At 39.6% G+C, this 26,879-nt stretch overlaps 1 protein-coding gene across 7 annotated transcripts in view; it reads right to left on the reverse strand.

The window, feature by feature from the left end:
* The window catches only part of DOCK8 (dedicator of cytokinesis 8), a 193,313-nt gene that overhangs the window by 129,384 nt on the left and 37,050 nt on the right, over positions 1-26,879 (reverse strand). For 3 of the 7 annotated variants that reach the window (XM_033122589.1, XM_033122588.1, XM_033122590.1), the window contains exons 2-5: positions 24,585-24,687; positions 13,765-13,940; positions 10,682-10,753; positions 921-1,044 (exon numbers count right to left, since the gene is read on the reverse strand). In XM_033122589.1, coding sequence (XP_032978480.1) covers positions 921-1,044; positions 10,682-10,753; positions 13,765-13,940; positions 24,585-24,687 — 475 coding nt within the window. Of the gene's footprint in view, positions 1-920; positions 1,045-10,681; positions 10,754-13,764; positions 13,941-23,384; positions 23,632-24,584; positions 24,688-26,879 lie in introns of those variants that run through there. The other 4 variants (XM_033122591.1, XM_033122594.1, XM_033122592.1 and 1 more) reach the window with 4 other exon arrangements.

A 26,879-nucleotide genomic window follows, 5' to 3' on the forward strand; every position in this document is an offset into this window, starting at 1 on the left:
GCGGGAAGCGGAAGCAGAGACCCTGCATAACACTAGGTACCTCATTTGAGTGGAATTATGCAGTATTAGTTCTTTTGTGACTGACTTATTTCACTTAGCATAATGGCTTCAAGGTTCATCCACATTGGAGCATGTGTCAGAATTTCCGTCCTTTTTTAAGACTGAATAATATTTCATTGTATGTGTAGGCCACATTTGTTTATCCATCCATCTGTCCATGGATATGTGGTTGTTTCCACCTTTTGGCTATTGTGAATAATGCTGCTATAAACTCAGGTGTATAGAACCGACTTTTAAACTGTAACTGCTCTGTAATAATAATAAGACCAGCAACAAAAATAACAATAGCCAACATTATTAGGCACTAAGTGTGAGAAGAGACATTGTCATTAAGTGCTTTACACATATGAATTCACTACTCAAACAATTCATGAGTTAGTTACTATTATCATTCTTGTTTTCCAGGGGAGGAAACTGAAGCCCAGAGAGTTCAGTTATTCTGTCTGAGGTTACAGGGTTAGTATGTGCTAGAATCACAGAGAACCTAGGCAGTCTGCCTCATTGTGGAGCTTTCAATCACTCTGTAGCTTGCCTTAGGGGCACCTCTCAGTCTCTACAGGAATGTTATAGGGATGAGCCCAATGCCCCAACCCCTGCAATTACAGCCCCTTCACTTTTATCTATTTTAATTACTGAATTTCTGGGTTTTCATTTGAACACTGTTTTGTGCAGCTACAAACAAGTTTGAAAAAAATATCACGACTCAGATGGTAGAGTTCTTCCTCCTACTCTAATATTCTATGAGTCCAGCCTTTTAATTTGGTAAAAAAAAAAAAAAAAGAAAGAAAGAAAAAACCCGACAGCATGCCCTGGACAGAACAGCCAGTAACCTGGTAACCATGTTTGTTGATAGAAAATACCTGAGCTCTGGGTTCACTGCACTCCAAGGTTTCTGACTCAAACGTCTGCTTCTGAAGTGTCTTGTGAAAATCTTTTCGGGATCCAGTCTTTTTAAAGCCGCAAGTCTCTGAACTTCCTTGGTGTCTTTTATGAGAGAGAGAGAGAGAGAACCATTAGATTAAAAAGAAAAGTAATGGCTTAAGCATAGGCTTGGTACTGAAAGATCTTGCTAAGAGAGGACCAATTGTAATTCCTCACATCTAATTATGCACCAGGCCCAAGACAAGGCTCTCTTGTAATGAGATACAAACTTGCCTCCTGGCTGGCTCATTATTAAAGGCAGGAATGGCCTGGGAAAATTCCACTTCAGAGGTGCGGTCATTTCAGCTGTGGGGCATTTGGCTCCAAGTTGAAGCTAAACTATGACTCTAGTGTAAGAGGCTGGAATAAATCTAGCAGTGTGCAGAAGCAGCCTGCAAATAAAGATCGTTTGAAGATAAAAATAGAGGAAAACATTTAATCTCCACACTGATGTTCTTAATAATGAGTAAAAAGGCAGGACATGGTTCAGAAAATATAGAAATAAATAACTTATATGCTGACAAACTTTGCTAACATTCTCAATCTCTACTCCATACATACCATTAAAATTGTGTTTAAAAAATACGTAGCTATGGAAAGGGTTTAAAATATAATGTCTAGGACTGACACTGGAGAAAGAATTAAGACCATAATTTCATAACGAGAAATGCAACAGGTATAAGTTGTCAAATAATAATTATAGAATAACTGTGTGTTCCCCATGTTTGACTCCCCACGTTTGACTTCCTGGAAAAGTCAATAGCACAAACACACACCCATTTTGTTTGATTTCCCACACTATTAGAAAAACTATTGAGCAAGTTGGTAGAGGAACATAAAATGAGTTAGAATTTATTAGGTAGATCAAATGGCAAATAGATAAAGCAGGAGATGGATGTACGAGAGCCACTAGCAATGATCCAAATACAGAGTTTATAACTCTTTGGGAGGGGTGAAATGTTGGGTTACGCATAGTGGCACACATACCGCAAGTACTCCATAAATTTTAGTTTGATTGAATTAATTAAAGAGAACACGAGAGGTCCCTGTGTTGTCTGCAGAATGGAGAAGACTCTCTCCTTGGATTTTATTGTGCTCTCGATATGAGCAATTTGCTTTGAGTAAAAGGAGATAGGAAATAGCTTAGAAGAGAGACATGATGGGCTTGGTGATTGGCTCAAGTCAAGGCTTACTGTCAGTGGCCATCTGTGATGTCTCCTGGCCACATGCGTTGCCCTGACCCAACCTGTCTTGATGGGGCTGCATAAACAACAGGCCAAAGTGGGGAACTGACAATCAGGAAATGAAAAAGGTGTACTCTCGATAAGGAAATAAGACTAAACATTTAGGAAGCACTGCAAGAGACATATCCAGCATGATTTCTGGTTTGAGATTCCTGAACACCAACAAAATAAAAAAAAAAAATTGAAATATAAATCCTATTATTTATAAACATCAATTAACAAAAAGTATTTTGGAGAACCTTTCAAACATTTCCTCAGAAGTTGCTCTAAGTGTGCAGATAGTAGTGATTAAAAGAGTAGATACATATGGAACCAAACTTTATATTATAATATTTATTAGAAAATTTCCTAACCGAAGATTTCCTAACAGATCTTTGAGAGAGATTTCATAAACCTGCTAACTTCTGAAAAGTTAGTCTCACCAATATAAATTTAGGCAGCAACATGTATGTGTGTGCTGGATGGGTAGGCTTTTCTAACTTCTTTGGACTCTCCCTAAGGATTCAAAGAAACAGTGTCATGTGACCCGATGTCCAAGGAGAAACCCACCCAACTCCAAGTAGTGGCAAATACAGGCAAGTACTAAGTTGCATCCTAAGATTACACTACCCCAATTGACAACATGCTAAATCAGTGATTATTTTACCTGAAAAATCCAATTTTAAGGGGAAAAAATTCCCAAAGGAATTAACAAATTTGTTCTAAGATGGAAAGCAAACAGAATTCAAATTCAAATTTCACACTGTAGCATCTGCCTTTTGCCTTTCTTGGGACTTGCACACTGCAAAGTGAATTGATATCAAAATTGATTTCAAAGTCACATGCTTCTTCACAAGGAAACCTGCTTGGGCCACAGAAATAAAAATCAGGAAGCAGCCTAGCTTAAGACCTTAGCTTAAGCCTCGGTAACCAGAATTATATTTATTTTAGCTTTATCTCTTGTCTCATAAAATGCACCCATTTCCAAGAGTGTTTACTTACAAGTGTACAACACACACAATCACACTGACACAGACACACACACAGTTCCAGATGTGAACCTGCCTCCATCACCCTCAAGTTACTCCTCTCTGGCCTCTGTTTGTTCATCAGGTGAGGTCTGGGCATGAGATGAATTCTAGGATAGTTCCCCCAGCTTTAAGATTTTATGATAAAAGGTTCATACATCATATCTGAAAAAATTGAAATGAAATTTTCTTCTCAAAAGGTGTTAAATCTGGGAGAAATGAAATTTATTTGGCAATTGTTTTTTTTTGCCATTTTATGCAAATAGATGCTTTCTTTCTTCTTCTTTGTTTTTTTGTCCTCAGTTTTGTTAGAATGTTTTTGGAGTTCTTTACATGGACCCCAAATACACTGACAAATGGGCATTTAAAAAATTGAGTGACAGAGCAGTGTTAAAAGTTCATTTCCACAATATATACACGCTAACTCCATGCATATGCCAGCCCTCGGGATTTGGGTATATAAAGCATTAAGACTACGACTTCTGTGGCTGTATGTTTGAAACCAGAGCAAACTACCCCCCTCCCTTTCTTACTCTACATTTACCATCTATTTCCACATTTTAAAATCTCAGAAAGTTGCAAAGCTCCCTTGTGGCAGCAGGGTAAAGCTGGCTGGAGAGGCAAGAACAAGGGTTGTCAAGCATGTAAAGATGACTCATTTCAGAAGTGCCAACCACAGAAGGCAGAAACCGCCACTGGGTCGGTAGTGAGACTGCTGGCTGAGTGCCAAGTGGCTACCGGAGTCCCAGCCTTATTACCCCAACTGGGCAACTGAGCCAAACAAAGCCATGCTCCTGCTAAGCCTATTTGCAGAGAAGAGAAATGGGAAAGTAGGCCAAGTGGTAGAAAGACGATCCTCATGAAATGAGCACAACCTATTGCTTCTCAAGAGAACTGCATTCCTCTCCTTCAAACACTGTGTTACACATTTGGGGACAATCCAAAGACCACACATATTTTGAGAGCATCCTCTTTGGAGGCCATGTGGAAGAATAGACCGACTCTGGGCTCTAGAGTCTAGACCTGGGTTCAGATGGTGGCTTCTTACATACTGACTATGAGACGTGGGGCACGTGACATTGTTTCTCTGAGCCACAGTTTGCACAAGTGTAAAATGGGGGAAATCATTCTTTTGAAATCTTATTATGAAGATTGAAAAATAACGTATGTGCCTCATCTTCTTTTTCCTCTTCCCTTTCCCATAACTTTTCCTTTTATTTCCCATCCCTCCCTGTACAATGTGGTACTAAAAACCACCAAATAAAGTACTCTTCCATGTCTCAGGGTGGGGGGTGGCTGAAAAGGTCCAGAATGGGAAGCTGAAAGCCAAACAGGGTAAGGAGGGCATACATTTAAAAGGGCTCCCTGCCTGGCACTGAGAATCAGAACCCCTGTGGTGGGAGGAGGGCGGCCAAGCCGGAGGGAACCTGGCCTGTGATAACAGCCTGAGTAGAATGACGAGGGCATGCACCTGGAGGAGAAGTCTGCCACGAGGTGTCAGAGCCCAGGCAAGGGGCCAAGGGTGACCCTATAGAAGGATGGCCTGGCACTAAGTGTCAGTGCAGACTGACAAGGGCTAGCCTGGTGCAGGGTGTCAGAGCCAGAATATGAGGAGGAGGGCAACCGGGTGGGGGTGGGGGGTGGGGTGGGGTACTAGCAATAGTTACATATAGCAGATAATTTGAGTAAGTAAACATATTAAGAACACTAGGAATCAGATTGCTCACTATCTGAGAAGGAAGTTAAAACCATGGAGAGGAAGAAAACTAGAATGAATACTGTGACGTTGGATTGGGACAGCACATACTGACATGAACTCATAGCTTTCAGTACGCACATGAACACACCCGCAGCCCTACTCACTGAGAAGACATGGGAAGAGCAGCACCTTACTGGCAATGAGCACAGCCAACACCTACATCGTGGCTTCTAAGTACCATTTGCCACTAAAAGGGATAAGAACTTCTTGTAGAAATGACTGATTCCAGTGGGGAGGAAAGTGTAAGATCAGCCTAGAAGGGATTCACACTGGTCCAACTGAGGGCCATTTGTGCTTCGAAATAAATGATAGAAATGGATTACAACATATTGAATACAACAGGAAATTAGGACTCCATATTGATACAAACAAACTGAAAGCTTGGTGAAGAAGCAGACATTTACAGTAATCAAACACAAATGGAGGGACTTTCTAAAAAATAACTGGCCTGTAACCTCAAGGTCATAAAAGTCAAGGAAACACTGAGAAACTATTCCAGAGTAAACAGGACTAAAGACATGTAACATCTAAATGCAACACATGACTTTGAACTAGACACTTGCTCTAAAGGGCATTCTTGGGCATTTGGTAAAAGATGGATAGGGTCTGAGGATTAGATTATAATAATGTATCAATATTCATTTCCTGAATGTGATGGTTTTATAGTGATGATAATGGAAAATGTCCTTGTTTATAGGAAATACACACTAACGTACTGAGGGGAAATGGAAAATTAGGTGAGCAAATTACTTTCAAATGGTTTGGGGGAAGGAGGGGGAAAGGTCTTTGTATTATACTTACGAGTTTTCTTAAGTTTGAGATTGTTTCAAAATAAAAGGAAAATAATGTGTGTTAGTTGTCTGGCATTGTAATAAAGACTGGTAGTGGGTCCTGTTTACTAACCCATGCATCCAATTCTGCAGCTGCTGTGAGTGTAGGAGCTGTTACGCCCAGAGACATTTGAGTGATTCACTCTAGCTTCTAGGCTCGTAACCCCGCACTTTGGCTTGGTTGGTGGTGACTAATGCCTGACTGGTATAGGATACAATAGTCCTACCCCTTGCCTCAAAGTGGGACAGTGGAGCATCTTTGCAGGGTGATCCCTCTAGAGCATCCTGGGGACCAGGCAGGTAATTTATCTGTGCCTTCATCCTTAGTTGACTCCTTCTGCTTCCCTATGTTGCTTCCCTCACTCCCTTACAGGCTCTTCCTAAAGAGCACACTCTCAAAAGCACATGCACCTGAACCCCTGTCTCAGTCTCAGCTTCTAGGGAATCTTGACTAAAACAATCACACATCATCACACACCAACTTGATAAATGAGAGCTATTATTTTTAGCATCACTGAAAATACCATCAGATGCAATACCAATGCATGTATTATAGATCTAGATACCCTTATTTTATGGGTATGTTGATTTTAAAGTCTCCTAACATCCTTATCTGCTGAACTATATTACGTTTATAGGGGAAATTTACTTATCAAAAACAAAAGTAGAACTCTGAAAAGTGTTCACTTTTGGAATCCTCTTATAAAATTCTCCCCCAAAAACAAATAAATACCAGAGTGAGGCAATTGTCCTGAGTAAACTTGTTCCATTCCATCCCTTCCAGGGTGTTCTTTTACCAGATCTACTGCTAAAATTACAGATTTGGGGATTGGATTTGGAGATTCCAATTTTCTGACGTCTTAGTAGCAATGGTACTCAATGAGGGTAATTAATATTTCAGTTTTGGATTGTCTCAATGACTGGGGTGTGCTACTACATTTCACATCCTGCAATGCCTGGAGCATCATACATAATGAAGGATCAATCCAAATGCAACATCCAACACAACTATCAAATGTCCTGTTAGACACTTATGGAGGTGAAAAACCAGTCTGTACATATCTAAGCTAAGCCCCTATACCATCTTGCAAATAAATGCAAAGTATTTTTGTACTGAATTTTCAGGAAAACAACTACCACGTCAACGTAGGGAAATTGAACTTGGTGCTGATTCGAGCTCTTCCAAGAGTTTCCCCCCATTTTGGAAAACCATATTACTAACAGCAATGCTGCTTATGGTATTTGGATCACCCACACACTTGTTGCCTGCTTTTGTAGGTGTCACATTCACAATAATTCTTCCTGCAGATGCAAACAGCTGTGTTACCATGTTCTCTGGTGTAGTTGTGTCCCAATATTTGCATATTGACATACATACTGTTATATATATTAAATTTTTTTTTCTCCATTATATAACAATTGGGCCATTGTATTGGCTTCCGAAAATGAGAAAGTTTGTGAGTTATAAATGTGGTATCATAAAATATTTGTTACACAGAAAGACGGTGTTGGGTCTGACTGATCTGAGCACACTTGTCTTAGAGCAATATGATATGGATATTTGCTTGTTACTATTTCATTCATTCTTCCATTCAACAAATGTTTATGAAGTATCTCCTGAGAATAAAGCACCAAAGAGGATGCAGAGAGGAAAACACAAGAATCCTAGCTCTGAAGGAGTCTCTGTCCTCAGGGAAACCATAGTCCAGTGAGAAAGGTCACATAGTTTGGCAGGGGAAATAAAAGTGTAGACAAGTAACTAGAATGTAATATAGACTATGACAAAAGCTTCTAAGAGAAGTATAAACAACCTGCTTTGAAAACTCAGACAAAGGAGTAATGACTTCTGGCCGGGCAGGGAAGGCTTTGTGAAAGTCCTGGTCTTTGAATTGAGCTTTAGTGGGTGTGGATTTGTGGGGATGAGGAGTCTGTGCATGACAGGTTAAGAGCGGCTCAGGGAGATCCACAGCTGGATTGCTCTTTGTCACTGTGTAGTACATTGATGAGCCTGGCTTGCTTTCCACACTTTGAGAAAGCAACTGGCTAAGCACCTTGACAGCCAGCACAACAATTGCATGTCATAATAAGCAATTATTGATCAGGGAGACATTTTTATGGTGTTTTGGGAGTAACTGAATTATATGCACTGATGTGTTTGAATTTTAATTGTTTACCAGTTCACTGGGAGTAAAATATGGAGTAATAAAACAGATGATACCCCATTCCTTGATATCTCAGCTCTCCTTGAACATAACCTTCCTTCTGAATTATCTTAATCACCCAGGGCTTTTATGATGCTGCTCATAACACTCATGAAATGTTTCACTGTCGTTGCAGATAATACACTAAGAATAAATAGTATGTAAACAAGTTTAATTACTTAAGAGTTTGACTCTCAACCAAGACATCAAACACATTCTTTAGTTAATCACTCTTTAGCTTGTTTAGAAAAAATAATGCTTAAAATATTTACTATCGCCCTAATGATGCCAGCAAACATCAATCCATACAAAATTATCAAAATATATGGAAATAAGATGGGATAAACAAGTAACGATGGCACCATTCTACTCATTAGCTCAAAGGTCATTTTTAAAAGTCATGGAGAGTAAAAGCACTATTATGTTTAGAGCAAGGACACGAAACTTTGTGCTATATACATGAAAGATACAGTGGAATTCATTCAAGGCAACTTCCAGTCTAAGAAATACAACAATTTCTAGTAGAAAAAATATATCCCCCCCAAAAAGAGATCATATATTTTGTATTTCTATGTAGTTTGATCTTTCCTTATTGAGTTAAAAAGAAAATCTGAAATTTTCCTCTATCCTTTATTTGTCTGATTTAAAGGTCTCAATTATAGAACTTGAGTGGCAAATGCTCTATAGAATTGTGAGAGTGGGAGGGAACAGAAGTGGCCATTACTCTGCTCCCCTGCCCCCTAAGTGGGATTCAAAGCCATATTACAGATAGCAAGGACATAAAAGACTATCCCTAGATATTATAGAGAAAGGTAACATCAGCAAGGAGATAATTGAGGAATAAAAGAGCTAACTAAATCAGTGTTTGACTGCACGGTTACGGATGACAAAGACATGTTCATACAGGGCAAAATGGCTTCATTAAGTATGGTCCTCCAGAAGAAGGTAGTTTTTCCCCCCATGGTGTATCAAAATATATGGGATAGAGTTTTTGGTTCATGCTTTTCACATGCTAATAGAAAGTGCTTTTTCTGAAGTCTTCAGAAAATCTTATTTCATTTGAAAGGAATATTTTAAATAGGTTGAATTGGAACTAGATAAACCCTAAAGTATACATTTTATGATTTTCCAAGTATTACCTTTATTCTATGAATATATATAGTACCTCTGATGTGACATCTACCCTGGATCGTTAAATCAATCTTCGACAAAACTGAGTTGTCCCTTGTTGTTTTCCTTTGCATATAAGATCTTACTAATTGGTCTAATTTAAATTATTTGTCAATAGGGCAAAGACAGTTGAGCCATATTCTGTAATAGTATTTTATAAATATCATAAATGTAACTAATATTTATTGAATTATTGCCACAAGCCAAGAAATCTTCTAAGTGCTTTATGTATGTTATTTTATTTCTTGCACACAACAAAACTTCTGAGGTAGGCACTATTCTTATTTCTATATTCTGATGAGTAAATATCAAGGAGCTTTTAGCATGGACCAAATGTCTCCATGGTTGTTTAGGTGTATGTACATGTATATATGTATTTCATACATACATACGAAAGGTTGGACAATTACTTTCCACTGTGTAAGTGCATGGTGGAAAGTTCACAAACTTAATTGTCTGAACTTTTTGTGTTTATGTAAAAAAAGTATAAATATTCATTAGGTGAATAGATCAACTGTGGTAAATCCATGCAGTGCAATATTAGTCAGTAAAAAAGAAATGAGCTATCAAGCTACAAAAGGACACGGAGGAACAAGGCAAAACTATGGGGATAATAAAAAGATAAGTGGTTGCTAGGGAGGGATGACTGTGGAGTACAGGGGATTTTTAGGGCAGTGACAGTATACTCCTGTATGACACTATAATGGTAGATACATGTCACTGTGTATTTGTCAACACTTTAGAATATATAACACACAAAAATGAGCCCTAATGTAAACTATGGACTTTAGTTAAAATTAACATATCAATATTGGCTCATCAATGGTAAGGCATGTACCACACTTACGATCCATCCAAGGAAAGGATAAATCAGTCAGAGAAGTCTGCACAAAGGAAAAAGAAATTTGGCCTGATCTTTAATGCATAGGTAGGATTTTAGTGATAGGTGAGCGAGGTGGGGTAAGCCCAGAGGCGAAAGAGCAAGAACAAAAGGGTAGAGTTGGAATAGTGAGGCAGGGGAGGAGGCCCAGAGAAAGGAAATGACTCCAGCAGTTAAGGGAAATACGTTTTAATAGATAGAGTGAGGCCAGATTACTAAAGCCCTTGAAAGGAAAGCAGTGGAGTTTATATTCGATATATCAGGCAGTAGGGAGCCTTAGACGGTGTTTGAGCAGGGAAGTCATACAAGTACAGTCGATCCTCATTAGTCACAGATTTTGCATTTGCAAATTCACCTACCCACTAAAATATACTTATAACCCCCAAATCAATATGCACCTTCATTCTGGGACACGTGCCAAAAAATACAAAGTTTTTAAAATCCAAAGATGTTAAAAACAGGGAAAACTATTGTGGGGTGGGGGCTGAGGGATACATGGGAACTCTCAGTACCTCCCACTCAATTTTTCAGTGAAGCTAAAAATATATTAATTACAAAGCTAATAATATAAAACAAATATATATAAAAAGAGAATAAAAAAGAACTTACTTCTGGTTCACAATTAGCCATTCCCGAATATAGGTCTGAACACAATCCCTGACATGAGGGTCCAGTTCAACCCTAATGAGATGGAAAATGAAATAAAAACATGTCATTACTGAGCAGAAACAACAACACCATCCTTTACCACAGCCAAGAAGTGTGATTTCAAATCCAGGTCAAATGAGACGCTAGGGGCATTCTTACCCATTCATTTCAAGTGTCTGAAGCATTCCTGAGGCAACAACATTTTTACTTTGATGAGACAAATATGTTGGCATTTTACACATTGTGGGTTTTCTTTATTATAGAGACTCCTGTGAAACCATACCTAGCCCTAAAGGTATTCTGACACCAGACAGGTAGTACTAGCTGTAATCACATACAAAACAAGAAAAATAAGTACCAATTTTTCACAGGGGTAATTTGGGCGTATTTTATGCTCACGTGGAACCCTGTTGGGACATGCATGTTTTCCTTTTTGAAAGCCATGAAGAACAGCTGTCTTACGCTGTGAGGAGTTGACAGGCACTGGCTTTGTTTGGTAATTATTAATTGCCATACCTATGTCACGAGAGAGTCTGGTGCTTCAGAGTCTTGAAATCAGGCAAGACTAATTTCCCACAGTAACAGAGCTTATTACTGTTTGTCCCCAATGTTTTGGTATTATGGGTAAACAGGTCTAAATACTACAAGTTTTAATTTTCTTGTTTGTATAAAGGGGACAAGAACAGTAGTGACCAAGGGAGCTTGTGGTTAGTATTAGATGGACTATCACGAAGGTTAGGCACGTGTTTCCTGGGCCCTGACTTCCCAAGTCCCAGCACCATCCTTTAGAAACTCTGTGACCTTAGGCCAGGCACTGAATGCTTCTGTGCCTCAGTTTCTTCACCTTAAAGTGGGGCTATTAATAGCAGAGTGCCTCCTTTAGAGAGCTATGATAAAGATTAAGTAAGTTAGCATGTGATGTGTTTAGAAGAGTGTCTAGCACATAATAAGACCTACACATGATAGTTCACAATTAAGTGCTATTTATTATGCACTAGGAACTGATATGATCACTTTAAATGTATTAATTCAGTTAATTCTCAGTCAGCCCCCCCAGGGCAGGTGCTACCACGATTCTCATTTTGCAGAAGAAGAGATGATAAGGATCTGACTTAAAGTCGCCCAGCAAGTACCATGTTGCCCCGGATATAAGACCTAACCGGAAAATAAGCCCTAACATGATTTTTCAGGATGACATCCCCTGAACATAAGCCCTAATGCATCTTTTGGAGCAAACTTAATATAAGACCCGGTCTTATTTTCGGGAAAACATGGTAGTAGAGCAGGCACTGGGACCCAGGCCGTTCACTGGCGGAGTGCAGGCTTATAACCACCACTGCTCACAGCTCAACATCAAGTTCTGGGCTACACACAGGGGATGCAAAAGGACTCGGCCGTTTACTCTGATGATGACCATGGTAGCTTCCTGGGCTTTAATTACACAGAAGACTTTGGGGCAACAATTGAAATACCATGTTTCCTGGAAGATAAGACCTAGCCGGACCATCAGCTATAATGCGTCTTTTGGAGCAAAAATTAATCTAAGACCGGGTCTTATATTATATTATACCCGGTCTTATATAAGACCCGGTCTTAGATTAATTTTTGCTCCAAAAGACGCATTAGAACTGATGGACTGGCTAGGTCTTATTTTCCGGGAAACATGGTAGTGCAGGTTTTTTTCAAGTCATCAGTGTTAGCTGTAAATTCTAGTGACAAAGCAATATTATACTCAAAAATAATGCAAAGAAAAAAAATTCCGTCTTCCATCAAATTTCAAAAAATAAAAATCCTGCTACCACTACATTTATTGCAAGTATTTTAAACAGGTTTTTCCAAGATTCTAATTCACTTGAAGACAATGAACCATACATTTTTACACAAAGACATAAAGTGAAGTGATTCTCCCAAGGTAAAAATAATAGATGTTACCTATATTAAAGTCAGACCTGAATAAATGGACTGACAACAGGGAACAATGTTTCCCAGTGATCACAAAGTTTGTATTTTGTGGGAAGTAAGTATTTTCAAAACATCAGAGCTGAGCATGTGGTCATGAGAACAGTTGAAACAACAGAGTAAAGGGTCAATAATACCACATTACTGTCATCCAATCTCCTTGTAATGAAATGAAGTCCAAAATAGAACTAGAATATCCCAGAGTAATGAAGGCAGGAGCCATGTTTCGTGATCTCCTTTCTGGGATGTTTTGGGAAAGATGAGAAGGTTGAAAACGTCCAAGAGGATGTGAATCTTAACTTTGTTTTGAAAATGAATGCAAACAGAAGTTCATCTTAAATCTCCAGAGAGATGTTGCTTTTTACTCTACAGAAGTCACAAGAGTTTCCTTTAGGTATAATTCCATTGTTTGATACCAAGAGCTAATGCCCGCACCTATAAACACATAGACTGACCCACTGTAGAATCTCAAACCTTAAACAGCTATTCACATATTCATGCTACCGAGCTGTCTCCATTGTTTTTCCACTCACAAAACTTTCTTCAAAGGAAGGGACTTTGCCTTATTCATCTTTTTATCTCCGTACCCAGCACATAGTAGAATTCAACAAATGTGGGTTCAACTTATGTTTATAACTTAATCCAGTTGTAAAAGCAATTAAAAGGCGTCTGAATGGAGGCATGTTAAAATGATTTGTATGAAAAAATCTTGACATTTTTACAAATGGAGAAAAGGAGACTTCGTGAGGTCACATGACTCCCCCAAGGTCACTGAGCTGACATCTGGAGACAGTCTTGACTCCAGAGCCTGCACTCTTTCTTCACCTCTTCTCGAGCATTCCATTTGGTCCCACTGCATCCCTTTAACTAGCTTAGTCCCCCCATGGCTTTTCAAAGCCTCTAGTCAAACAAATTCAGAAACTGTCTACAATTCAGGTCAAAGTCCCATAGTAGTCATTCTGCACATCTTAATAGAGCTGAGTAATTTCATTTTCAAAAGAAGTTCAGAATTAGGGCATTTCCCCCCTCACCAAGAAAAGGCATGCCATTCACAGTCCCATCTGCATTTTAAGAAAACGATTTACCCTTCCTCTGGCAAAGAGGGCTGCAAAGTCCGACATTCCTTTGGTGTGAACACCACGTCCAAATCGTCTTCAGTGAACTCTCCCAGCTCCTGGGCCAGCTCCACATCCAGGCTGTTCAGGTGTGTCATCAGAAGTCCTTCAAAGTCCACCGGCTCCACTGGGTCATAAAAATGAGGCTGAAAGGGTGGGGAAAAGAAAAAGGGGGTTTCCACACGGTTTTCAGGGAAAAGCACTAAGGCGAGAGGAGATGTCTGCCTTGCCCTCCCTTTCCACTCAGTAAGTGTTTCACTCTCCACGTACAATCAAGGGGAGCTGTCTTTAGAGGGGCTGTCAAACACAGAAGCAGTGATACGGAAAAGAAACGCCGCACGGAAAGTCAAGTCAGAACATGATGAGTAATTAAAATCACACCCCAAGGCAGAATTTTTCTCTGCTTAATTGCATCTTGATGAGGAATCCTGAGGAGATCCAAAATGAGATCACAAGGCTTTGCTGAATTGTTATAATTTCTCCTACAAAAGCTCTCTGAGGCCATGTTTACCCAAATACATTGAAGTAGCGAATAGAGGCAATTTTCCAGAAATTCAGGCAAACTCAGCACTCCTTTGAGTATTTAGACATGGTGTTTCCTTTGGCCTAAGTTATCCTATATGTTGGTTCTTGAGAGCACTTCATTTGTAATCATAGCCTCCAGTGAACCAGACTTGGTGACTGAAACACTCCAAGGCAGTGATTTCCAGACACTGCTGGGCTACCTGGTGCTGGTCAGGAAGATATTTTCACTCATTGAAGCTAAATGAGCAAACGAAGGGCGATCAGCTGACGTTTCAGACTACTGCACTCATTTTAAAAGGATTGTTTTTTTTGCTCTTCAGTTATGTCTTTCCACGGTGGAGAGGTTAAAAGAAATAAGATTGGATAATCCTATCATTAGGATTTTCTTTAGTTGATAAAATAAAAAGTTGGCAATTCAACAAATATTTTTTCTTGTCTGTGAAGTCCAAAGACTTAGGAACAACTGCTTTACATAAGTAAAAGAATCACTTAAATGCGTGGATTTAAATAATAATAATAATAATAATTAATAGTAGTAGTAGTAGAATAGGAGCAGCTCTATGGTGTTCATTTATGGGAGACTATTTAGCATGATCAGCCCAAGGAGTTACTGTACTCTACCTCTGCCCCACCAGTGGGCCAACTAAACAAACATGCCAGAGTCTTGATTTGTACTACCTCAATATGAAACAAGGACAGATCCAAAGGAAGTGCTAATAAAACCGGTTTTTCATCGTCCTGAAACTGTACACCAGACTAGATGTCTAAGTTCCAAGTCGGAGAGGACGAACAAAGTGCTGTTGAAGAGGTGAAAGGAAATAAGATGAGAGAATGTAAATGTGTTTTGTTCTGTCTCTTCCCCATCCCTGCTATCCCTGGGGCTGTCACGACATGAGTGACATATTTGGGGAATGAGGACAAAGCTAAGAATTGAGCAAACATTTGCCCTCCATTTTATCTGAGACTCTCGAAGGTGGTGGACTTACATAATGTCAGCAGGGTCAAAAGGGGCAGAAGAGAAGGCAACAGGAAGTACTTCAGTAGGAGAGAGCAAAGACACGCCCTTAGCTCCCCATGGCTCCCATGTGGTGTGACAGAGCATGAGGAAGTTTCCCTAGGTTCTAATTGGGGAACTTGGAGGTCATCTAAGGAGTGGCCCATAGTCCTTATAGGCTGCCTCTTAAAATGAAGCAACAGGGAGCAGCAGGGACTCAGGGTGACAGAGATCAGCCTATGCAAGAGCCAGGTGGGGAGAGACTATGCAAAAAGACACTGTGGAACCTGGCAGAGGGAACAACAGTCATCATCTATACACAGAACCAACAGATCTGCTGCATATCTACATACGACCAACCCCAAAAGAGAAAGTGGACTTTCCTACTCCTTACCACAATCCAGCACAGAGAATTCAGAGTCAGGGACTGAAATGACTTCAATTTGAAATGAAGAAAACTGCTTTTTTTTTTTTTTTTGCATAACCAACCTTATTACTGTAAAGTTTATACCCATTGAGCTAATAATTGTTGAGCACATACTATGTGCCAAGCAATCAGGCTAGGTCATTATATACATTATCCCACCTAATCCTCACTAGAACACCATAAGTACGCACTCTGATGCTCCCCATTTTATAGATGAGGACATTGAAGGCTAGAGATTTAATGATTTGCCCATGGTTACACAGCTGGGCAGTAGCTCATCTGGAATTCAAATCTAAGCAGATTTATGTTCTTAACCACTATAAGTTTGTTTTCTCTTGTGGGCTTTGCAGGGAATCTGTATTTCCAGAAATCACTAAAGCACAAGGCAATTGTAAGTGTATTTGGAAGTGAATCAGAACAATACATTTACCACTATCCACAAGTTCCACTCTGAGCTTCTCATGAGATTGGCTGCTCAAAGTGATAGCAGTAAATACATTACTTAATTAAAATAATAATAAATTAAATTTATTAAGGAGAATATCAATTCTCAAGTAGCGGCACTAGAAATATATACTCAAAAATGATACTGAAGCACAGTTTGAAGCAATGTGACTAGAGCACTAACAACTAGTAAGTAGAAGCTTCTATAGAGAAAAGACATTTGTGTGAAATCATCAAAGAGAAAATAATTCAGGTCCAGTCAAGGTTTTATACTTGTCATGTCCCTGAAATTCAAAGCCACATGTGAGCATCGACTGAATGCAAGTCACTGAGTTGGGCATTAGGGACACAGAGGAGTAGATGGAAGCTACTCGCAGACGTCTTTCCATGGATCTTCAGTCAACCATAAGATGGTCAGCTCTGTCACATTCTCACATATAATGCAATCTTTGAAGAGGGAGCTGTGGTAAAAAACAGAGTGTCATCACTGAGCACTAATTGTGTGCGAATGTGCCAAAGGCAATAGACACAATTTATCATAAAGTCCTAAACTCTTGAGGTCTGCATATATTTCAGGGACTGAACAGACTATAAATACAAACCATAATGATAGACTTATTGAGTGTGGTTCTAGCACTCCACACAAGCTGGCATTTAATACTCAGTGTCCCCCACCCTTTCCATACTGAAACTAACAAGAGAGGAAGCTCTTCATTCTAAATGTGATATAAACTAGTCCTGCCGTTGGCAAGTGGGTGGAGAGTCCAATTACTGTTAACTAGACCATAACGCAAGTTGTTCCTCTCGCAAATTCATATAATAACCGGGAACCAAAAGAGATTGCTGTTCTCCACAAACTATCTGAAGTCTTAATCTCAAGAGTTAGGATTAACTGTGAGGCAGTCAGCACATACACACAAACACATATACTATGCCTATTTAGTAATAAGCAAAGAGAGAAAATAAATACTGAAGAGCACTACGGTAGTATTGCATTTTGTTGGGGGGCAAGGGATGTTCTAGGTCAGTCCCGAAGGCAGGACTTGGGCTCTTGGGGGCTTAAAAGCCAAACATGAAAATTAACTATTTTGTGTTCTCTCCTGTTGAGCTATATGTGGCCTCCTAGTCAGTGGAGACCCAAGACTAGTTTAAATGATGTGATCCAAAGTAATTTCAAGAATGCCATCTTATATCATGAATTATAAGTGTCTATCATTTTTTAAAATAAGAAAAAGCCCCAAAATAATCAAAATAAAAACAAAACACCCTTTGAAAAATGAAAAAAAACTTAAGACTACAGATTATCCTAAATCAAGCTTTATCTATTGTGATGACTTTGTGATCGTTTCCCGGTGTGTTTCCAGATGGGGTAGTCTACAAGGGTTTTTTCTTGCCAGAGTTGGAGGATAGAAGCGAGGCTGCGGCTATTTTGTAGCATACACACACCTTCTTCTGTTACAATCAAACACTGATAAAGGTGCTGCTGTGAAGGAATACCCCAATGTGATTAAAGTCCCCAAGCAGTTGCCTTTCAGTTAATCAAAAGAGAGAAATCAACTTCATCAGTTGGAAGCCTTTTCAAAGAGGGTAGGGGTCCTCTCGAAGTTGAGCTCATGCCCTTGGCTCATCACCAGCTTGCCTGTCATCTTGCCTTCCTGACAGTCCTGGGGACTTCAGGCTTGCTTCGCCAGCCACCATCAGTGGGTAAGCCAGGTCTCCATAATCAATTCCTTAATATACGTGTATATGCATCTCCTACTGGTTCCGCTGCTCTGGCTGAACCTAGACTAACCCACCTACATTCACTCATTCAACACATGCTCACTGGGGTCCCCCCGCAGTCCTGCACTAGGCTGAGGGGACACAGTCCCTGCCCTGAAGCAATTTTCAACACTTCTCTAGGGAAGACTTGTGCAGTCTTTCTTTCTAGCTACTTTTTTTTGTCAGAGGCCTAGTCAATAGAAGGGTAGAAATACACAAAGAGATGATGATTATAAATACCCTCAAATCTTAAATTATTCACAGCCAAATATTTGTTTCTTAATTAAGGGAGTTTGAGCTTTTTCTTGTCCCCTAATGCACATCAAAGGCTAGTTCTGACATGAGGTGGGATTCAGTTTGTTCTGAAATTAAAAATTCCTACAGCATCAGAACCGTATCTGTTTAAAATTAGTCTGTGTAACTCCTAGCACAGTGTGGTATGCAGACAGCACACTGATAGCAGATTAAAAGAACAAATCTGGACAAAAATGGAGAGGTTAAATGACTTGACCCAAATCACACAGGTAATCACAAAGTACCTGGGTTTTTGTTACAGCACTGGGGTGGCTTCATGCCACTCTGTGTGGGCAATGGACAGGGGTATGATGTCTCCAGGTGCACTGGCCTTGTACCCTTATGAATGTTTACCTCTTGGGGGTTGGTTCTCAAATTGACCTGTTCACGAGAGATGACTCTTGTCAAAGCCATCCAAGACTTGCGTGTTGCCAAATTCAGTGGTCACTGTTCAGTCCTACAGCACTGGACCCAGTGTAATTTCTCCCTCCTTCTTGGAACACTTTCTACAGATGGAGGGCAACCTAGTGTGTCCCAGTCTCTGACAGTCCATGTACCAGGAAACCCCTCAGGCCTGGGCAAAGTGAGAAGGCTGATCACTCTACCTTTGGGGACACTTTTTCCTACTCCTATGATGCGGTGCCCCAGGGTTCAGTCCTAAAACATCTTCGCTTCTCAATCTGCATTCATGCCCAAGTAACCTTATCCATTCCTATGGCTTTATATTCTTTTTTTTAAATTATAAATTTCTATCTACAACTTCAAACCTTTGTGGCAATGTTGACTTTTCTAATTATACTTCAACATCACCACGTGGTGATCTAATAGGCCTCTCAAACATAACAAATTCAAAACTAACTCTTAATTTTCCTGTCAATCTGCTCTTCCCACATCTTCCAAGTGGCAATTCCATTCCCCCAGCTGTCCCGTTGAAAAGCTTTGGAGTCAAGGTTGAGTTCTCTCTTTTTCTTACACCCTACATATCATCCATCAGAAAATCCTATCCAGTTTACTCCTGACATATATCCAGAATCCCACCACTTCTCCCCTTCTCGACTGCCACCACCCTTTACCAAACCACTACTATTACTTTCTTGAGTTACTGTGACAACTTGCTACCTGCCCTCCCCACCCTATTCTCCACACAGTAACCAGAGTGATCCTTACAAGAAGAACCTATATGCAACCTTTATAAAAATTCAGATCATGCCTGGCTGGTGCTCAATGTGCCAGTGACATGCCATCTTAATCAAAGGACGAATCAAGGTTCTCGCATGGTCTCTGAGGCCTATGACCCAGCCCTGCTTTCTCTACGGTTTCATTTCCTGCCCACCCTGCTCAGCTCACACTCTGTCTGCTTCCTTGCTGTTTCTGGAGCATTCCACATATTCTTGCCTTGAAGAACTTTGTACTTGCTATTCCTTTCAACTAGAATACTCTTCTTCCTTCAGGTATCTGTCAAGTTCATTCAGAATTCTTCTCAGGTATCTCCTTTCCAGACAGAGGCCTTCACAGATTACCCAAATAGCCCCTCTTCTGTGTTACTTTCTATTCCCTTATTCTGTTTCATTCTTTACAGCACTTAATACCCATTGATAATATAAGTTCCATGAGGCTAGACTTTTGTTATATTCAGTACTATATCCCCAGCTCCTAGAGCAGCTCCAGGAACAGAGTGAGACCCAATACATATTTCTTGAATGAATGAATGAATGAATGCATGCATGCTTAAGAAAATCCTCTCACCTCTCTACTATATTTAACTAAACAGAGCTGAAGACAGTGAGTTTCTTCTGGCTTCAGTGATTTCAAAATACTACATGGCTTAGATTAATCAATACTTCCCTGCTTCCACCAACAGCAATCTGATGCCATTGAGTGGACAATGCTGACGTGCCATCATGGGTGTCAATCTACTTTTACCAAGACGGATGTGATTTCCCTGCTTTACACAATGATGGTAATGAATCTCCCACTCTGCATACAGGGCATCGCTTTCCTTTTATCGTCCATTGTGAATTTGCATGAAAACTATCCTGAGATCTTCATTTTCCATCATGACCCCTTCAGTGATATCAATAGCCCAACTCTTTGAAAGATGAAGCACCAACCAACAACGGCATCAGACACACAAGAGAAGACCATATTTATCCAATGATCTACCATTTACATCACACTTAGCAGTAGAAGAAAAAGGTTGCTTTCGTGTACAGAAGCTTAAATACCTAAGACAAATGACTACTTTCTAAGGTATGAGGCTTTTCTTTAGCACGTTATATACAAACATGTCATGTAACACGGTGTTTTGGTACATATCCAGGATGTGGCTTTTTATATCCTTTTCTTCAGCCCGAGCTGTTATGGTCCAGCTGATTCATTCCATTTGACTTCAAAACTTTTCTATTCTCATTTTTTTTTTAAATAGGATTTTTCCCTCTATAAAAATGTAGGTTAAGATCATGAACCCCATGCACAGTGTCCCAAATCCTCCTTTCTACCTTAGGACATAGATCCAACCCTTTCTTCTCTTGTATACGTATTTCACTCCCTTTCTACTTTGAATAATCAGAAAACAGTTTAGTATTTTCCAGTTTCATCTCAATGAAGACATCAAACAGAGTTGTTTGACATCACAGGGTGTCTGGCCAACCTGCTCACGTGGCTGTGGCAGCGGAGAATGCCAAGGCCAATGGGTGATGCTGCACTCAAGGCCACTCTCTCTGGCACTGGTCACAAAGTAGTCAGGACAATTCTATCGTCATGTCTAAAAAAAACAACCCCAAATGGTGATTCCTCTTCATGTTCAAAAATGCAAAATTGAAAAAGATTTTATCTACTTTGAAAATGCTTGTATATACAATCATGACAGCTAACATTTACAATTAGAGTTAAAAAGAAAATCCAATGAAAGAGAAAAAAAGTCAAACACACCCTTCCTCTCATGTGATTTATCAGATTTGTGACAGATTTGTGACATATGTATATGAGGCGATATCTACAGGGTCAGCAAGTGGCCCTTGCTTACCACACTTTCTGAAACTCAGAGCAACCAGGACAACAAAAGAAACTTCACATTTCTTTATGGTCTTCCTCCTATTTGGAACACTTCTACCTATGGAAATCCTTTAAATGATCCCTAACTGGACCACATGTGGAAGACCCAGGGAACTTTAAAACACTGATGCGTAGGTATATCCCATGGGATTTTGCTTTAATTGTTCTATGGGGGGCCTGGCCCCAGGTATGTTGCTAAAGGTCCCAGGGATTCTAATGGGCAGCCGGGTGAGAACTTTCCTCTAAGTCTCCTCAGCCTTCCCCTTGAAGCCTTTACCTCCTATTATATCATGGATCTTTCTCGCTTCTAAACACCTATCACACTCAAAGCCAGTATGGATTCTCTATATTATCTGTCCTCCTAAATAGATCACAAGGCCCTTCAGAAGCGAAACCATCTCCCGTTCATCTTCTCTGAATCTCGCACAGTGTTTCCAGAACGCCAAATACACAGACAGCAATATGAGCCACTATTTACACAGCATCCATTATGTCATTCTATATTAACCCTGAGGGGGTAGCATTTTTATGCCAATATTGCACATGAGGAAACTGAAGCCATCATGGAGGTTAAGGAACTTGGCCCAAATTATATAGCTAACAAGTGACAGTTATACTTCACCCAGATCCGTCTGACTCCACATTCTTGCCTCTTGCAAGACAGCAAACTTATAATTGACTGGGTTTTAAATAACTTGGTGCCAATTAAATACTTTTTAAAATTAAATAACCACTTGCATCACCATATGGAGTTGTTTAAATGGTGGTTATATAAAGAAAGGTAAGAGAAACAACAGTCAAAATTCACAATTTTTTAATTGTCCAAAATAATTCAATGAGTACTCTACAGTTTCTCATTTTTAAGAAAAGTTTTCTACAGCGGCGTCAGGCTGAGAGTCTTTAGATGAAAAACTACTCCTCTGCCTTGCCAGAAATGAACTGTGCTAAATGTCCCACTCTCTTTCCATGAATTGAAAGAATTTTTTTATGGGAAATCACCATGTAAGTTGATTTCTGTTGGAGGAACCTTCCTTCAGGAAGATGACTCAAGGGAAAGAACAGCCACTTCATACTGACATTACAATATGACAACCAGGTACACATTAGGGTGATTTCCTAAGCAGGCCATGCTTCACACAAAAAAAGGGAATCGAATTCAGGCCTCCTCTTGGCTCCCTCATGTCTCCTGCTCTTCAGTCAGTTACCGAGAAGGGACAGGGGGCAACAGACAGGGCTGAAGCTGCAGTAGAGATCTGGGAAACGATATTCAGAAAACTAAATGAAATAACCAAGAGTAATATATTTTAAAAGCTATTCATTTGCAAATAGAATGAGGAATAAATTAGGACAGGTAGAAACACATGATTCTTGCATAGTTCACCATTTTTGCTACTTCTTTGATATCTTCTGTTAGAAAAATGGGTCATTAAGCCACATGTTAACTCTACTACCCAGCTAATGAATTCGTCAAAATTCACTTTCATCAAAACCTACTGATGAGGCAGCATAACTGCCCAAAGAACACCTGCAGATATTAAGCAATTGTTTTTTCATTGTGACTTCAAATTGAAAAAAAAAAGATTTCTCCTGAAGAAATTTAAGGCTGCAGCATTGAAGTCAAAGCTGGCATGGAGAGAAGGGGTTAAAGTCTGTTAGCTAAACTTCCTGAAAGCCTCTTAATACTGATGTCCACACTATTTCTCAAGACGGCTACCGCAGAAAGCTGCAGTCTTAATTTACAAAGAAGAAAAGCACCAAACCCCACCTCCCCTCCTTGTTTAAGATATAAAAGTATATCCAGTCACATTTTAACTGCATATTTCGGAATACAATTTGAGTCAGAAATTTAAACATAATTTTTTGGGGTTTTCAATGAAATGCATATTAGTACCAAATTAAACCAAAAAGCATTTCTAATTTATCTTGGTTTAAAGATTATCTAACATATCTGAAAGCATGAACATTATGCACTTGATGTGCTTTTATTATAATCTGCAATTCTGAAACAGACAAGAAAAGCACAAATAAAAACAGCAATCTAGCAAGCCGCCAAAGTCATAGATTTTCTGAAGAAATGTCATCACAACTTACCTCTTTCAGTACAAGGTGCTGTACATTTTTTAGTACTGCTATTTCATCAATGACAAAGCACACAAATTATCCTACTGAAATTATCTCCAATCACTCCAGTAAACATACCTTTAAAAGATACACAGTTACACGGCGTGTAAATTGTTACAGGAGACAAAATGGCGGCTACAGGAAACCAAGTGGAAGGTTACAAAATTTCTAAGAGCAGAAGTGGTTTTGAAGTAATAAGTGAGAAACAAAAACTAACCTAACCTCTGCAAGATAACCACCAGAACAAGCGAAAAAGTACCCTGCGCTGTGCCTGAGGAAGTGAGTGCAGTGGAGGCTGTAGCTCTCTCACAAAGGAAGTGAGTACTCACTTCTGGTTTTACAAACCATCTAACTTAAGTCAGATTGATCCTATTTAGCACACGTGTGGCATTTAGTTCTCAATTAGTATACAACATATATGTATATACACGCTCAACAACTGGTGTTAAAAATGTAGTCAACCTTCAACTTAAAAAGAGGAGTGTGTTTTTAAAATGGGGGTCGGGGAGGTTGAGCTATCTGATTCCATTGATAGGAAGTTACAGATAAGCCAACATTCTGATGACAGAAACGATTCAGTGATTGCCTAGGGCTGGTTGGGAGAGGAGACGGACTGCAAAGGGGCACGATGGGATGTTTGAAGGCAAAGAAACAGTTCTACATCTTGATTGAGTAGAGGTTAAATAAGTCGAAATTGGCCAAATTCATCAAACTGTACATCTAAAATGAGTGAATTTTATTGTATGTAAATTGCACTTTCCAAAAAAAAGCAAACAAACGATTTTTAAAAAATTAAGGTTTGGAACTTGGTTTTTCAGGTTTTGGAATACATTTTTCCAATAAAAGCGTGTTACAAATGGTAGTAATGTTCCAGGTTAATCTTCCCCCTACCCAAAATATGAATTATGATTTGGGTGAAATCAAGTAGCCAGGAAGTCCCAGAGACGTGAGAACCACAATGCCTGGAGGTCCATTTTAGTCTAAGCCCCCGATGAGGGAGGGAGAGAGGGAAGTAGTCTGATGTGAAAAAAGTAGGCTCAGAGCTAGGAACTGGTGGTTGGAAATGTAAGGTAGCAGTGGGAAGATCTAAGGAAAATCAGGAGGCAAAAGCATACAATAGATGCTTCTGCACGTGACCATTCTCTAAGCAAACCTGTAACTCATACTTACTAGTTGAAGAGAGGTGAAGCCAGAAATACTCATGCTTTGTCGATGGTATTGGCCAAGGTTTGGTGGGAGAGTAAACTGTTTCCTTATTTCCGCTGAAGAATACCTTGGGTTAAAATAGAAAAATCTAAATGAAGTGGTAGTTTTCAAAAATCATCACAATTATAGGTACAATCTTTGGTGCCATGTTATAAAACGTAGGCCTTGGCTGGGCAATTGGCAGAACTGATTAAAATGTCATCAGTGGCCTGTGGGTAGACACTGCAGCTTTGTGTGATAATATGTACACTTAAGAAGTTCACAGAGACCAGGATGCCTGCAATTATGGCTCCTGCCCAATACTGAAAGGAGCAAGAGCTTGAAGCCCAAGGAAAAGATCCAGGGCACTCGGCTCCTTCTTCCCAGGCCATTCAGTGGCATTGTCTCCAGGAGAACATCTGTCTCTGACGAGAGTCCTTTACACCCTGAGCTGCCATTTTGATCCAGTCATTCTCCTTTCAAGCAGTTGAACTCTTCTGGTTGGCTGCCTGTGATGACAGAAAACGCTATAGAACTGTCATGTGAACACTTCTACCTCCTTGAGGCACCTTAGATACTACCTGCAATTCCAAGGACTGCATTTTCCCCAAACTGCTCCTAGTAGAGAGATGTTTTGAGGTACCCATATTGACACTGCAGAGCACTCAGCCAACATCACTGGTAGTGGGGATGGAGCACATGAAAGTTGCTCTCCATTGTCCACTCACAGCTGCTGGCACGAGACTGCTGACCAGGAAAACCTCGGCGTATGAGCAAGTTGAAATTTGAGCACTCATTTGTTCGTCATTTGTTTCGTACTCAGAACACATTTTCTCATGAAATCAGTTGGTGGTTAGAGGCTAGTTCACAAATGTGTATTGAAATTACAATGAGGCCACTGTAGAATATAACTAGTAACTAACAGATTATTGAGGATCAACTGAGATGATATATTTAAACCATGCTGTGTGCATCCAGCAGAGGAATACATAAATTTTTTAAACTATAATTTTAAAATATAATATTTAAATATTATTAATAAATCCTATTATATTTTCTCCATTATAATGTGTGCTAGGGCAGAAGTACTAATTTTCCGGCATGATGAGGTTTCTGACAGGGTCTGGTTGGCTCCCAACCTTGGCAATGTGATACATCCAGAAAGGCAGGAAACTGTCCTAGTTCCACCTGTGACAGCCATTCCCCCACCTCAAGAGTACTCCAATTTCCTTTCAGGATATGCCCACTCGTCTAGCCCTAACTACAAACAAAGAGATGGGCACATAAGCCAACAAGGACAATAATCTCTCCTTCCCAGGATTCTAAATGATGACAGGATACAAAAATGGAAGCAAATGTCTGGAGCACATTCATGCCAGTGGTGGTCCCCTATATTATGACGCAATGATGTGTGAAACGCCACCGGAAGTTATAGTACCCCATATTAATTGTACTCTTCAATTTCCTGAAGCACTCTATTGTTTAAAAAAATTATAAGAAAATACTAAGATAAGGAGTAAGTGTTCTATTATCCAACAGGGAAATGCAAATCAAAACCACAAGGAGATGCCATTTCACTAGGATGGCTATAACAAAAACAAAACAAAAAAAGAGGGGTAATAACAAGGGTTGAAGATATGAAGAAATTGAAGCATTCATACATTGTTGGTGGGAATGTAAAATGGTGCAGCTGTTTTGGAAAATATTCAGGCAGTTCCTCAAAAAGTGAGAGTTCCCATATATCCCAGCACTCCTAGGTATATATCCAAGAAATATGAAAACATAATTCCACACCAAAGCTTATACATGAATGTTCACAGTTATATTATTCATAGTAGCCAAAAGGTGGGAACAACTCAAATGTCCGAACAAAATGTAGTATATTATTATACAATGGAATATTATTCAGCAATAAAACAGGAAATACCAATATATACCATAACATGGATGGATCTTGAAAACATTATGCTAAGCGAAAGACACTAAACCAAAAGGCCACATATTGTACGATTCCTTATACGAAAAATCAAGAATAAGGAAATCTACAGGGACAGAAAGTAGGTTAGTTGTTGCTTAGGATTAGTGGCTGGGAGGACTGGAGGTAAATGGGAAGTGGCTGCTAATGGGAATTGGGTTTCTTTTGGGGGTGATGAAAATGTTCTGAAATTGACTGTGGTGATAGATACACAACTCTGTGATTATATTAAAATCCATTGAAATGCACGTTAAATAGGTGAATTGTGTGGTATGTGTATTATTTCTAAATAAGATGATAGATAG

This window comes from Rhinolophus ferrumequinum, chromosome 12 (genome assembly GCF_004115265.2).
Source record: "Rhinolophus ferrumequinum isolate MPI-CBG mRhiFer1 chromosome 12, mRhiFer1_v1.p, whole genome shotgun sequence".
Taxonomy (NCBI): domain Eukaryota; kingdom Metazoa; phylum Chordata; class Mammalia; order Chiroptera; family Rhinolophidae; genus Rhinolophus; species Rhinolophus ferrumequinum.